Source organism: Halyomorpha halys, unplaced genomic scaffold (assembly GCF_000696795.3).
Source record: "Halyomorpha halys isolate HHAL.00 unplaced genomic scaffold, Hhal_1.1 Scaffold122.1, whole genome shotgun sequence".
NCBI lineage: Eukaryota > Metazoa > Arthropoda > Insecta > Hemiptera > Pentatomidae > Halyomorpha > Halyomorpha halys.
In genome coordinates, this window is record NW_027116215.1 from 200,729 (window position 1) to 216,660 (window position 15,932).

A 15,932-nucleotide genomic window follows, 5' to 3' on the forward strand; every position below is an offset into this window, starting at 1 on the left:
GGGATGTTAATATACTTTCAAATTGGGATGTTAATATACTTTCAAATTGGGATGTTAATTTACTTTCAAAATAATTATTTTGAGCAAAAATAAATCCAGTTAACCAAACATTCTAACTATGGTTTAATAACTGGATATTAGAAATATAGCACCCTAGTTAGTGTTAAATATTATATATTCAAACTATATATTACACAAAAAGGTTTATATTTTCAATAATAAAAGAAAAAATGATCGAAATAATATCATGTTTGTCTTAAATAATCGCTAACTATTCAAAGTTAGTCCTGGAGAAAGATGACAGTTATCTTAAAATTATTACTTTTCTTGATCAACAGTTCCCTAAATGATTTGTTGAGGATGTAGAATGATTTAAACTTTTATTTATTTTCTTCTACAAGTTTGACCTTATATATTTCAAAAATAATCACTTACCTGATATTAAACTTCTTTCAAGAATTCCTGCCCTCTTCTCATGGACAAAAGCCAGAATATATGTTACTGGTAAAAAATACTCCAAGCTATATCATAAATATTAAAATTTTAATCAATACAAATCTATACCTTATTTGAAGATACAGTATTATGATGACTTGATACCAACTTAATTATTTATATACAGTAAAACCTCAATTAACCCTTTTTTGATTACTTGTGTTTGCTATTAACCTTGCTCCCTAAACTTTTGTAGTCTAGTAACTGGGTTGGCCCTAGGAATCCACCAACACAACTTGGTAGACATTCGATATTCAGCAAGTTGTAACATTTTTATTAATACCAGATCATTAATTATTATCTTGTGTATACGTATATAATTTTTTTTTTACTCTATAAATAATATAATTATATATGTTATGAATAATAAAATTAAGTCCTCCTGAATGGTCCCTAATAACATCACCATTTGAAAAAACCTCAACAACTTATGATTTACTGGAAGTATATAATACCCAACTGTGAGAACAAGGTGACAGGTCCCCTCCAAGTCTCTTTGGGGCTCCCCCAGGATTTCTACTTTATGAAGAGTAATTTTTTGGAGTTATTACTTTTACATTTTCCACATTCCTTTGACACCCACAAATTCTAAGGACTATGTCTCCCTCTTCTTGGTCACTCACTAGATCAGCAAACTAGTGCCATCCACTAGCCTAACCTTATCCTTAACAATTTCAAGAAGAATAGTGCCCTTTCAGTTACCTCCCTCGGCATTCCCTCCTCGTCTATCCTGGACTATATCTTATTCCTATATACCATCTAACTCTGCTAACATTCAGAATATGAATGAAGATGCAGTATTGAGGCCTTCTAAGAGGTTATATTAAACTACTGAATTATACAGTCCCTTACCATTTTAGGAAATGTTACCCCTTCTTCACATTTTACACTTCTCAGTCTATTTTAGGTCACTGCTGTGTAGCTTGACAACTTAAAGAAGACCTATTCATTTCAGTGCGCTGGCACTAATTAGAGGTGACCCCCTCCATAACTACCTTGACATTAAATGTCAAGAAGCCTGTTAAATTGAGCTATGTTTTGAACTGAGTTTTAATAATTAATATCTACAATTTAAGCTACTATGATTCACAACTAAAAATAATCTTCTACTTCAGTTTTGTTGTTTATTGTTTTATCAGTCATAAATCTTATAATCTAAAAATATCAATGAAGTATCATTAAAACTAAAAAAATAAATAGTGATATAAACTGCAGACAACAGTTTTTTTTAAAAATTCAATATCCCTATCTGTAAGCATAAAACCAACTAAATGTTTGTGGTTGTATTCAATTTTTTTTTTTATGATTACAAAAGTTCTTCATTAAAAATAATAAAACAAAAAAAATCATTACTATTTTTTATTTGATTGAAATAACATTCAACTTAAGAATTAGTACATGTGATAGAAAGAATGTAAACCAAACTATGCAAAAACAAAAATTAAAGATGGTGGCTGTTTTAGAAGACAACTAGCTCTTTACATTGAGAGGGTTTTATTTTTCTCCTCGACATCAATCTCTCTACTCGAGCCCTGCCTCCAAGGTTCTCTGTTAAATTGTCAAGTTTCACATAGTTCAGTGTGATCAACTATTATTCCTCTATCTTCCTGGTAACGGGATGATGGAAGATGAAAGTTATGAGGGGGGGGGGCACATTTTTATAGGATTTTTAATTTTCAGAGAATCATATTTTTGAGCATTTCAGTTTGGAGAGATTTTCGAACTAGGGAGCAAGATAATAAATAACGCTTATAAATGCATTTTTGGGCTGTCCTTAGCTCCGTGGTTGGGTACAGTCTTACCATTCTGACATCTATTGGTGGTCCCAGTTCGAATCTGGCCTAGGGCGTCTTTTTTCATTCAGTGGCAGTCCCACTAAATGAAAAACTTTGACCCCAACCATGGTGAAAATAATGGGAACACAAATACATGAATTTATACCTAGCTGTATGGAAAATTCCAATGCCATTAAAATATTTTTTTTAAAATCCATTATTTATGTATAAATGAGGACAGCATTGAAGTTTCTTGGAAGGGACATGTGCCATTACGCTTGGGTGTGATGGACGCCCCTGACTACAGTTTTGGCATTAAAGAAGAAAACATTCTGCTAAGACCAGCAATGGAAGTAGTTGATATCTTCCTGAGCTTCAATGACTTTATAAAAATTAAAGTGGCGTTATAACTTGACATTGTACAAATAAGTATTTTATTAGTTAAATAAAGAAATATTTCTATTAACTGTAGTTTTTATTTATTGGGGGGACCTTTCACATTGGATAATTGAGGTTTTAATGCATCCTGAATTGTTATATTTATAATATATATAATATTATATAGTTAGTTATCAATAGATATAAAATAAATTTTAATATAAAAAGAATTTAATGCTACAGCTTTATTAAATTTTGAACAAACTTGAAATATTTAAAAAAAATAGTATTAAATTTAAATAGAATGAATATTTGTTGACAGACTATATGGCCATAATATTACTGATTCTTATTTAAGAATGGTTATTCTATTTTCTATACACTATACATACAGTAATAGCAATCCTGTCACAGTGAATTCTCCAACATTAATATTAATACTCCCATAAATCGTTCCTTTAATCTGAAAATTCATTATTGTCACTATCACTAATAATGTTTAAAAAAACAATTTCATCTTGAAATAAAGCTCATGTTTACTTGGATTGGTATCTTAGCATATTTCACTGGCCATTTGCAGTCGCTGTATAACTTGTCCAAGTATTCAAAATAAGAATAAATGATATCTCTTTTAATTAAACTGCCTATCAGCTGATCTGAAAACCAAAAATATGCTGGTGAATATATTCTTCAAGACTTTTTCTAGATTTATGCAAAACATTACTTGACATGTCCATCCTGATAGTGATTTCACTTTGTTCAAGAATGTTTTCCTCAGCTCTCCGATTTTCCATTATCCTTTGGAAAAAAGATGCTGAGTAATTTCCAGAAATATGCAAGAAACCCCAAATATAGTTTTTTTTAGCATCTCTCAAAGCACTGTTAATATTTGAATAAGGGACCTGAAATATTCTAAATTTAATTAATTAATTTTTTTAATTTATTTATTTATTCATTAATCAAAATGATGTTAACAGTATTTTTTTACTAAGCTTAGGCTACTTGAAAAGTTGATAAGAAATTATAAAATTAAACTTTACAATCCTGAAATTACTATTAATTAAATTGTGTGTTTATTTGATATAATGAAGTTTTGAAAAGATTTTGTTATCAGTTTAAAAATTCTATTTGAAACTTGAAATTATCCAAAACAGTTTTATAAATGATCACATAATTGTAATAGTCCTTATTATAATTAGCGAAAGTAAAATCCCTTTTGATTTAACATTTATCATATACTGGAAGATTGCTGATAGACCGTAATGGAATATTGTCCGGGTGTGTTCAAATAAAACTCAAATAGTAATAACTATTTTAATAGAGCCAACGTTTTGCCCCACTTTGCAGGGCTTCGTCAGGGCTAAAAAAGATACAAATACTTATTGGGAGGAGTAGGGATTGGCAGTTCAGTATGTTACATTTAAAACTAATTTTAAAGTAAACAGTGTAGAAAATATTAAAATTAGGTAAACAATAAAATCTAATATACATAACAGGGAGGAAGAAGTATTTAACCAAAAAATAGATTAAAAAAATATAAATGTACACGGATAGAAAACACAAAAGAAATAAAGTTAAAAGAATGGGATACAATAAATATAAATGATAAAGGAAGACAATTTACCAACCAAATAGGGATACAGAGGTATGTAAATTATATAATAGAAAAATTAATTTATCGACTTTATGATTGACGGAATTCTTTGTTAAATTTATGTGAATGGACTCCGAGATAAGACTTTTTTATGGTTGGATATTAGTAAGAATTAAAGGATTATCGAAATTAAAAGCATGATTCAGGTTTAAAGCGTGTTATAATAATTTAGAGCCAAGTTGGTTACAGGAATTGATAGAAGTTTTGTGCTGGGAAATGCGGTGCTTAGTTTCGCCGATATAGAAGGAATTGCAATATGGGGTTGAACAAGGTATCTGGTAAACAACATTGGAACGGTGAAAAAAAGGAATAGGGTCTTTTAATTTGGAAAAAATATAGGAAATTTTAGGAAGTTTTATTTTCTAAATTCTCACCTCATTTTATATTTTAACTCACCCAATTTAATTATATTTTATAGTTACTATCCTTTCTTTTTCTTTTATACTTATGTATCTTATTTTTAGTTTATATTCATATGTTACCAGCTTTAGTATATTTACATTAATTACTTTATTATTAATTTTTCTGTTATAATTTACATACCTCTATATCCTTATTCATTTGGTGTATTGCCTTTCTGTATCATTTATATTTATTGTATCCTAACAATACATATAAATAAACTTTATTTTTTGTTTTCTATCTGTGTACATTTATATTTTTTAAATTTTATTTTTGGTTAAATATTTCTTCTCCCCCCCTTATTATGTATATTATCATTTATTGTTTACCTAATTTTAATATTTTCCTTATTCTCTACACTGTTTACTTTAGAATTATTTTTAAATGTAACATACTGAACTGCCAATCTCCACTCCCCCCAATACAAAGGGTTCACTCTGACTTTAACTTCTGTCAAAACAGATATGAATTCTGTCTCCTTCATTTTCTTCCTTTATTCTTATCCCCCTTCTTCAACTCTTAGTTTGTACTTTCTTTTATATTTCTTCTTTTTATCTGTTACTATTTCCGTTTTCATTTATTGTTTATAACCTTTTATTTTTCTTATTTAAGTTTTACGTTTCATTGTATACCCTTGTAATTTCCCATTTACTTTTTTACTTATGCTAAGTGTTTGTATCTTTTTTAGCCCTAACAAAGTCCTACAACCTGGAGTGTTGGCTCAATTAAAATAGTTATTACTATTTGTGTTTTATTTGACCGCACCCGGACCATATTCCATTTATTTATTATATACTTGTGTACCTATCTTCACAACCTAAGACTTGGACCTCCATTCCTAGGAGAGTCCTTGCTCGACAGTCATGAATAAAACCATGCAACTGTATTCGCATAAACATGATGAAGTATACCCACCATAACCAGCTTCTTTTCCAAAACTGAAATATAGGCACAAGAGGCCGGAAAGCAGGTGATATTTGAAAATTGAGTGCACTCCATCTTCCCAAGCTCCAGTTCATCATTGATGATTCCCAATTTAAGTCCATAAGGTTCTCTACCCATTGAATATTCAAAAGCAACACAGACTGAGATGGGTAAAAAAATCAGTAAGAACCAACCACTGAAAGAGTTACAAGTAAACTAAATAAAAGTGTAATAATAAAGAAAAACCTCTGCGTGTAATCAATAACTTACAGTGGACTGTACTTTAAATAAAATAAGCTTTTCAGAAGGTAGGATATAAGATTATTTAAAGAAAAGGATTTCCCTTTGCTCAGTGGTACAGGCTTACTTGAGGTTTTAACAACATTCTTTGAGACCTGAAACAAATAATTTTAATTAAAAATGAAATATTTCTTATCTTTAATATAATCAAACATGTTATGGAACCCAATCAAAGAGACAAGAACACTAGAGTAGGATTTTACCACAGTCTAGAGCTCCGGTGATAACTAATAGGAACTCACTCAGCTAACCAGCACCCTCTGCAATTGTAACATTGCAACCAAGTCAAGATAATGTTATATCAATAATTGTCCCAGAGTGCTCATTTAGGAATATTATGGGTTCAATCCCACCTGGGGTAGTTCCATCCTAGGTGCCCTACCCCCAGAATCCCTGAAACACCAGAACATGTGATACTGGATTGCACTGCCATGGAAGGATCTCAAGCCAGATTGTTGAAAAGGATCTTCGCCCTCACTGAGTCAGACTCAGAAAGATCTTCACCCTCGCTGAATCAGACTTTTCCCGTCAAGTGGAAAAAGAGAACTATCCCTTCTTCAGGGAATTCATCTATGGGGAAGGATGTGGTGGGTCCGATGCATTTCATATTGTGAAGGGCCCAGCATCAACAAACCACCCAAGAGAATATGAAGAAGAAGAAGCAGAATGAGACCAGGAGGAACCCAGGCAAGTGCGAACCAGAAGTGTTGGATCTACCAGACTGATGTAGTGAACAAGAAGCAGCCTTATCTGTAACAGAGTTTGCTGGCTTGTACCACAGTAAAAGTTTACAATATTGTAATTGTTCAGCTGAAATTAAACAGGGCCCCCTCCCCCTAAAAATCTTGTATAGTAAGACAATAAAAATTAACTTTTTCTGGATTTTCTTTGCTAGGAAGTTGATTGTATTAATTTGTTAGTATGATGAGGTGAAAAAACTTCCAATTAGAACACTACTATTCTATATTTTGTACGACGTTTCGACATTTACCCCATATTCATTTACTTGTATCCTTCAATTGCAACTATTAATTTAATATTATCAACAACTTCTTCTATATATTTGTGTGTACAATTAAAATCTTATAACCTATATTTACCTCACTTTATCAATTATATTTATTTCTATTATGAAATATTGTCATGTATATACTTACAATTTAAAATTTTTGCTATTACATTATTTACATAATGTGATAGCAAAATTTTAAATTAAATAAGGAAAAAAGAAACAATTGAAAAATGGTATAGCATAAACAAAGTTCAACACATGAATAATTTAAATAACTAACTTAATTTAAAACAAAAAATAAATTATTAGAGTATGCAAAGAATTTAAACACACATAAAAATAATTTAAAACATATATGAAAGTCCCCCCCACCAGTCCCACTTAGGAGAACTGGGCCCAGAAAGTACAATGATTCATTTCATCATTCTAATTTCTGAACTGGGTTAAAACATTAGTTACTAATACATAGTTTTATCTGCTTTTTTTGACCGCCACCCGGATCATCTTCCTATAATCTTTTGATAAGGTCATCTAATAATCTTCTGCTCATTTTTAAAGTTTGAGATTTGATGTAACTGATAAAAGTTCGTTAAACTTTCGATTCATTTGGATCAAATGAAATGCTCAAATCTCTTATATTATCTAATCTGTTAAAGTTAGATTTGATTGGGATGATTAAAAAGGATTTGTTGCATACCTGAGATTCATTTTTAGCTTCTTCGGTATCTTGTTTATAGCAAAGTTTAATAAAAACCTCTTCTAACGTATTACAATGGTACTCGGCCATCATAGAATCAGCATCTCCTTCACCTAGTATAATTCCTTCTCTCATCATTCCCACCTGAGAGATTTTAAAATTTGTTCATTATATAATTTAGAGTTAAGATGACAATTTATTTACATATTTCTCGAGTTATCTATTCATGCAACAAATAAGATTCATATTTCTAGAGTTATCTATTCATGGAACATATAAGATTAATTTTACTTTTCAAAAATTTGGTTATTTACCTGGAACTACCACTTGTAGGATTTTTGTTAAACCTTTTTTTATTTTGATAAATTATAAAAATGAATATAAATAAGAATCATATTTAATATGAGGATGACTAATACCTGGCTTCAGTAATAATATTCGAGGACAATGTAAATACTGCTTTACATAATGCTAGTTTAACATTTAAAATTTCTTTAATCATTGATGATCATTAGAGAGAGGATTTTGGTGCAAAACAATAATTGAAATTCCCATTAGTGACGAGAAAGTCTAAATAATGAAAAATTTGTATTTTTATTCAATTTCACTCTCTATATATTGATTAATGCATTGCTTTACCTCAATTTTAAATTATAAATTAAATTACGAAAAAACTATAAAATGAATAAACATTCCATACATGTGTACAATATGAGAAATTAAATTTATAAAAAAAAAAATATCAAAATTTAGACCAAAAAGAGTAAAACACAATTTTGTGCAGAAAAAAACCCAAAACTTACAATTTTCTGAAAAATAAAATTAGTGTTATTTGAATGTCTTTTCCATAATTTAAATTTCTGTTGAGGTTTGGTAGAATTTGTGTTTAGGGAACAAAAGATTCAGTCGCTAAAAATTCTGGTCTCTAATGATAATCATTTTACCTCACCAAATAAACTTATAATTTAGACAATATATATATATATGAATAGTTGTGCCACTGACAAAGAGACACCTAATCGATGAACAGGTTAAATTTTTTCACTGCTCTATTGCTATGATAGTTAGTTGTATTTTACATTACCCTGTTACTCTGCCTTGCCTCTTCAATGTAATGTGTTGTTACAATTATTGTTTTTTTTCTTACAGCTGACATTTCTACAAAACATTGCCATATTCTATGGAACAAACTACAAATTAGTTTTTGAGTTTCTTAACAATTATAACAAATGTAACTGATGATAATTTACCTATTACTCAGGACTGGATCAGTTCCAACTGTAGGTTCATCCAAAATCATCAATTCTGGAATGTGTAGCAACGATAGGCAAAGTGAAATTCTTCTTTGCTGGCCCCCACTAAAAATTTATTATCATAGTGAGTGGCAATAATAGGAAAAGATAAATTCTTTTCTGGCCTCCACTAAGAATTAATTAGGTGTAATAAAACTTCTTCCTCTGCTAAACGCTATTGATACGCGAAAAAAAATAGCTGGTCTCTCCCTTTTCATTTAATGAATGTAATCAAAAGCGTAAGATACCAGTTGTCAATGCAAAATTGAATGGGTTGGATTTGCCTTCTGTTTTCATTTAAAAAAAAAAATAAAAGATAGATTTTATACTTAATAGCCATTCAGATTTTCCTTTTCCTCCTTCCTATGAAGAATAATTTTGTTTACAATACGTAGTATGGGGTTTATTCAATTGATTTTATTTAACTCCCATCTTAAAAAATATTAAACTCCAATCGTAAAGAATATTTAACTCCCATCTTTAAGAATACTAATACCTCGAAACTAAATGTTAAATTATTCAGTGACATCATTAAAAGAAAGACCTATCTTTAATCCTCCTCCAAAACAAAATAATAAAGGCAGAATTTTAACTTCTCCAGCACTTTGAGCTCATTGAAAGGAGTCAAGCTCTCTTGAAGTTCATAATTGGTTCACTCTTCCAGCAATGAAAGGCCGAAGGGAGTTCTTGCCCATCAAATCAAACTGTAACTCAGGTATCCAAAATTCTGGAGAGTTTCAGACAAAAACATTTTCTTTTTTTCCAAAAAGTAACAGATTGAGGTTCTCAGAAATAATTGAGCCTTAATTGGAATGGAATAATATTGAATTATTATAAATAACTTTTATGATGGCTGTTGGTTTGTTTTAATGGGTTTCATTTTTAATATTAATCAAAATGTTTAAAAGTAAAAAAATTAACCACATTTATATATATAATAATGCAAACTTTTTCCCTAAATTTTATTTTAAATGCATTTTCATATTACATTTTTATAACACTAAATGATGATTGGGATAAAAATGGGAGAAACTATTTTAATATACCTGGGATATTTGTGAATAAATTATTATTTTATATAATGAAAGATTAAAAAATAAAATTATATTTAAAATATTTTGATGATAATTTATGTATAATAGATAAAGCTATAGCACAAGATTTTTTTAACAGTCAAATAATTACTGTAAAAACAAATTAAGCTAAATAATTAGAAAATAATAACTCAATTAGACTTATAGATGTGAAAATAAGTAGACAAAACGGAAATCGTATTCAAGATAGGTAAAAAAAAAGAAAACGATGGTGATACTATGTTCAACTATCTTTCAAGTTATCCAGATCACATGAAAATGAATATTTTATGAATAAAACCATAAGAATAACATAATTTACATATTACTTATACAAATTATTTTTACTTAATAAATATTCCAAGAAAAACAGAATTCCATAATAAATATAAATAATAATTTAAATAAATAAATGGGAAATCAAAATAGTATACATTCAGTATCAATACCAAATATGAAAGTAGAAAATCCACACATATCAATAAATCATCTCATAGTCATAGTTTGATTAGTACATTCAAAAGCTAGAATATAGATTCAGTTGTAAACCCAGAACAGAAAACCATAAACAGAATTTATAAATTATACAGTCGTATGAAAGACAAAATGAATACAAATGCAGGAGTAGTTTATAAAATTAACAGTTAAAGCTGTCTTTGAGTATATTATGGGGAGAGAAAGGACAGTATATTACATGGAGGGAGGACAGCATGTTTTAGGTTAGAGGACAGCATATTATGGGGAGGGAGGACAGTATATTATGGTAAGAGAGGACAGTATATTATGGGGAGGGAGGACATCATATTATGGGGGGGACAATATATAAAAAACAGAATTGTATTATGGAGAAAGAGGACAGTATATAAAGACAAAGTTATCAGCATACAAACCTCTACAAGAATCAAAATCTTGTGCATATATTACACAACTTTTACTTAACACACTGCTTTAAAAGGAAATTAATCTTTGTTCATTTCAAAACAGTAATTATTTTATTAAAAAGGATGTTAATACTTCCCCTTACTATGTGTTTCATATCATGGTAAATGTTTTTGAAAGCCAACACTAGCACTCAGGGCAACACTAGTTGTGTTGTTTACAGTAAAGTTCCTCATAACTTTTATAGATATTATGGGATACATGAAAACAGCAAAGGAGCCAATACTGATAGTCAGATTTCAAAAGGTGCATTTCATCAGGTCCCAAAGTTCAACCCATCCAATATGGTGGAATGGATTCACCAGAAATTAGTTGGTCTACTCCAATCTTAAACCATCCCACAACTGAGATTAAAGAAAACAGCTCTACTCTGAACATCATCATAGAATCAGATATCCTCGACTGGACAGAAAAATTTATTTTTAACTCAAGGTTAGCACGAGTTACAGTTCTCATGCTACTTTTTGTAGATGCTGCATAGCACAAACCTAGAAGGGAACCTCCATGGTAAGACCGTGGTAGTCTTAAATAATTTTCCGAGCGCATATTATACCTGGCAAGAAGAAAGTCTTTCTCTGAGGCTCTCGGTTCAGGTAACAGTAAGTAAAAGAAAAGTTTGACTATTTTCATAACCAGGAAAACTAAATTATTTTCTCTTTTAGTTAAACATTGAGTTATTACGTATTTTATATTTATCCATTTTATCTTCCTACCGGCATTGATAGATAATTATTTAAATCAAATAATCATAATTAAAGGTAGCTTTGTAAGGTAACTTTGTCTTGTTGCTTATTTCCTTTGACTTTGGGAATATAGTTCATTTGATATTTTTTTTAGGTTTCTCTTACTCTATTAAATACCTCTTTACTTACTTTTCCATCTTTGGTGATAATTGTATGAAGATACTGATAGGCACCTACAAATTGAAGAGGTGTCTCAATGCAGGTTATTGTATGAATATACTCATGCAGGTTAATGCTCCCTCCTCATCACCCTTTTTAACAGTCCTAGCTGTTCCTAGATGTTCTCACTATTAATATTCATAACTCTCCACTGAAGTTCACCTTACACATTTAATGCTACTTGTAGTTTCTTTTTCTGATATGACATCTTACCCGAATGGCATGATTGTTTCACAAATAGCAAATTTCCAATAACCTACGAACGAAAAAATGTGAAAAATAAATTTCATAAAGTGGCTGGTCGGTTGATTTTAGCGAAGAAATTGCTGCCATGTCACAAACATATATTTGCCTTTAAGATAAGTGTAAGGAAAAAGTCACGAGAAAAAAAAATTTAAAAGCCGTTTTTTCTTGATTCTAGAAAACTGAGGACAGCGAAGCAATCGAATGATCTTCTCCCTTTCCTAACTCTCTCTCTTAATGATCCTCTCCCTTCCCTAACTCTTCCCCTTAATGATCCTCTCCCCTCCCTAACTCTTCCTCTTCATGATCCTCCCCCCTCCCTAACTCTTTCTCTTAATGACCCTTCCCACTTACTTCAGTAAACTTGTTAACTTTTGCTTCCATGATTTTTTCAAATTAAAACTACAATCAGTTGAGCACAAAACTTTAAATAATGAACTGATGTGACTGTGAAAGATGCAAAAAATAGCAAAACAAGATATACTAGAAAACCAGTATATGTTTCTCACAACTCCTTTTTGGCTTTTATTCATTGAACGATCCTAAATTTTAAAAACGTATACCTCAAATCCTTTACTTTTCTGGTTTCGGGAGGTATATCCAGCAAGCTGAACAAGTCTCTTTTTCTCTCTTCCAGCTCATCACCTCGAAGGTTGTACATCCAACCGTAATAGCACATAGTCTCCCCGATGGTAATCTCTTCCACCAAAGCGATTTCCTTGAGACCGAAAGAAGGAGCTTTAAAGAATCATATTTTGATTAAATGGACAGTATCTCTAAAACTAATCATTAAAAAGAGTCTAATTTTATATCATTTTAATTGTATAAATGTATATAATTTTAACCAGTTGTAATAAGAAAAGAATTTTTTTTCGTTAAGTAAAAGCAAACATGAAAAAATCTATTCCAATCATAAAATAGTAATATGAACTGCTTTTCCAATATTACTGGTTGGGTTGGAAGTAGTATCATGTACCTGAGGCATGTATCCGATCCGACTCCTGTCCTGTACTCCGACAAATATATTTCCACCATCCAAAATGTTCCTTCCGACAATGCACTTAAGTAGAGTCGTTTTTCCACATCCACTTGGACCAAGAAATGCATAACTGAAAAATATCATCAATGGTTTCAATAAGTTTGGTTTCTAAACTTGAGAGGCTTTTTGTAAACATTTTAAGAAACTTAATAAGAATTAGCCACTCTAAAGTCTTCCTCCGGTGCGCCAATAAATGTGTACGGTCTGTTCGACAGTGAGTTACTAACATTTAAAAGATAATATGTTGATATGAAATAATTAAGTTGATGGTTTGGTGTATTATACCTACATTGAACCTCTTTGGACAGACATGTCAAGGCCTCGAAGAACAGGTCTTTTAGGATCGTAGCTCTTGTAGGCTCCGCGCACTTGTATCATATTATCCTCTGGATTCATGTTGCTATCTGAAATGTTTATGTTACCGCTCAATATTCCAATATCTTCAATCAAAATAAATAATTCAAAAGATTGTTAAAAATGTATGATTACATTCTTGACTTGTCAATCAATACATTCTTGATGTGTTTAAAAATTTATTATTGGCAAATACTATTATAATTAGTCTGAATGAAATAATTATTATGAAACGAACTATTTATCCCTTTACAAATGGAAAACTTACAAACAATTTAGATCTTTTGTAATTAACTCTCAGGTTTTCAATAGGCCTCAAAGTAATTTCCAGGTTCTGATGCAGCATATTAGCCGTTTAGGGCAAGCCTAAGAGATTATATTGCTTCATGAACCAAATTACTTATATATCATTTCTTACATCCTACTATCAGTTCACACTTAAGATTTTACAGATTATTACATTCTTGAGGGAAATCCCTTTCTATGTCAACGTAAACAACGATCCCGGGAGTATCTCCAACACCCTCCCACCACTTTTTCTTAGGAGATTATGATTATATTTGAACAGCGCCTAAGGGTTTTCGAAAATAAAGCATTTCGTAAAATATTTGGACCGAGGATGAATTAACGGGAGAATTTAGAAGGCTACACAACACAATTAACGGGAGAATTTAGAAGGCAACGCAACACAATTAAGGGGACTGCACCCGCTAAATTTAATTCAGATTATAGCATTGCGGCGTATAAGATGAGCGTGTAAGGTGGTAGGGCTTAGTAACGAGCGGATCCCTAAAATGTTAATAAACATTGAACCGACGAGTAAATGTCCAAGGGGTAGGCCAAAACGTAGGTGAGAGAATTGCGTTAAAATTGGTTTAGTAGAATTGACTTTGAGTTTGAAGGGGCATCAGTGGAAGAATGTATTTAGAGAGCGATTGGTGAAATCGGAATCGAACCTTCGTGTCGGTTAGACCTTTATTACTATTTTTTATTGAACATTTTATTTTAATGTTTTCTTTTAAATATTAAATATTCATTTTTCACTAACTGTTCCTAGAAAACATTAATCAAATGATAGACCAAGTTTATTAAATTAAATTTTATATTGACTCCTTACTTTCTAGTTTAGTAAATATATTTTGATGTCCTTAATATTCACATTGAAATGAGCCTGTAGAGGACAGAGAAAGAAGGCCGAAATGAGCCTGTAGAGGACAGAGAAAGAAGGCCGAATTGAGCCTGTAGAGGACAGAGAAAGAAGGCCGAATTGAGCCTGTAGAGGACAGAGAAAGAAGGCCGAATTGAGCCTGTAGAGGACAGAGAAAGAAGGCCGAAATGAGCCTGTAGAGGACAGAGAAAGAAGGCTTGATTGAGCCTGTAGAGGACAGAGAAAGAAGGCCGAATTGAGCCTGTAGAGGACAGAGAAAGAAGGCCGAAATGAGCCTGTAGAGGACAGAGAAAGAAGGCCGAAATGAGCCTGTAGAGGACAGCCTGTAGAGGACAGAGAGTAGAGGACAGAGAAAGAAGGCCGAATTTCTTGGTAAGGGCTTAATATGAAGAAGATGGTCAGGGTTGCAATCAAAAAAGATCAAATAGTTTTTAAAAAATCCATCGAGGTCATAAAAGGTACCGCAAGGTAGATCCTGTAGCCAACTTTCACCTGCATCACCAGGAATGTTTCCATGATATTGTATTGTATTATATCTAGCCTGGCCGAATAATCCGAAAAGCGCTTAAATTTGATAACAGGATTTGACAGTAGTGAATCTGAATAACAGAGCCAGTCTAATCAGGGTTTGAGATGTAAAAGGCGAGGGTTGTAGCTTTCATTTTTGTTCTCGTATGAATGGGTACGAATATGTCAAAAAAATAAATTAATGTGTACAAATCCATCTTCAGAAGAACTTTTGAGAGCGATAGGTTAAATAGAATATTTTTTTCAGAGCGATAGGTTAAACGTAATGTCTGTTTAACCTATCGCTTTGAACAGCCCTGATGAACCCCTGCAAAGTGAGGCGAAACGTCGGACATTAAATAGTTAAAAACTATTTGTTCTTTCCTGCCCATCTTCTTCATATTGGAAATAGCATTTACTACAACTTATATTCTCCTCACATAGGTGTTAATAGGAATAACACAGAGTGATGTAATTATCTGTTAAACAGTTCATTTAATCGCAAAGATTTTATGTCTAACACAAGAGATTAGAAGTTGTAAATGTTTTTTCCCAATAATTTGGTCCATCAATAATGAAAATCCAGTGCAATCCCTTTTCGAGAAATTAGGGCTTATTTATTTGTTCTGCTCAAAGAGACACTTTTCAATGTGAATATTAACCACTCCAAATAAATTTATTATTTTAAAAAGTAGTTACAGAAAATGAAATTTAATAAATTAATGCTTTTGATCGAGTCTGGCAACCAGGACTGCTATACAAGATCCGTAAATTCCTA

The 15,932-nt window shown here is 31.2% G+C and overlaps 1 protein-coding gene across 3 annotated transcripts in view; it reads right to left on the bottom strand.

Annotated features, from left to right (window-relative positions):
* LOC106678086 (ABC transporter G family member 23) overlaps positions 1 to 15,932 on the bottom strand; it is a 31,450-nt gene that overhangs the window by 12,622 nt on the left and 2,896 nt on the right. Inside the window, exons 2-13 of one of the 3 annotated variants that reach the window (XM_067053045.1) lie at positions 13,415 to 13,529; positions 13,063 to 13,195; positions 12,650 to 12,804; positions 8,888 to 8,995; positions 8,722 to 8,815; positions 7,638 to 7,781; positions 5,899 to 6,023; positions 5,620 to 5,824; positions 3,373 to 3,550; positions 3,189 to 3,304; positions 3,041 to 3,111; positions 436 to 521 (exon numbers count right to left, since the gene is read on the bottom strand). In XM_067053045.1, the coding sequence (XP_066909146.1) occupies positions 436 to 521; positions 3,041 to 3,111; positions 3,189 to 3,304; positions 3,373 to 3,550; positions 5,620 to 5,824; positions 5,899 to 6,023; positions 7,638 to 7,781; positions 8,722 to 8,815; positions 8,888 to 8,995; positions 12,650 to 12,804; positions 13,063 to 13,195; positions 13,415 to 13,521 (1,522 nt within the window). In that variant the 5' untranslated portion in view covers positions 13,522 to 13,529. Of the gene's footprint in view, positions 1 to 435; positions 522 to 3,040; positions 3,112 to 3,188; positions 3,305 to 3,372; positions 3,551 to 5,619; positions 5,825 to 5,898; positions 6,024 to 7,637; positions 7,782 to 8,721; positions 8,816 to 8,887; positions 8,996 to 11,813; positions 12,114 to 12,649; positions 12,805 to 13,062; positions 13,196 to 13,414; positions 13,530 to 15,932 lie in introns of those variants that run through there. The other 2 variants (XM_067053047.1, XM_067053046.1) reach the window with 2 other exon arrangements.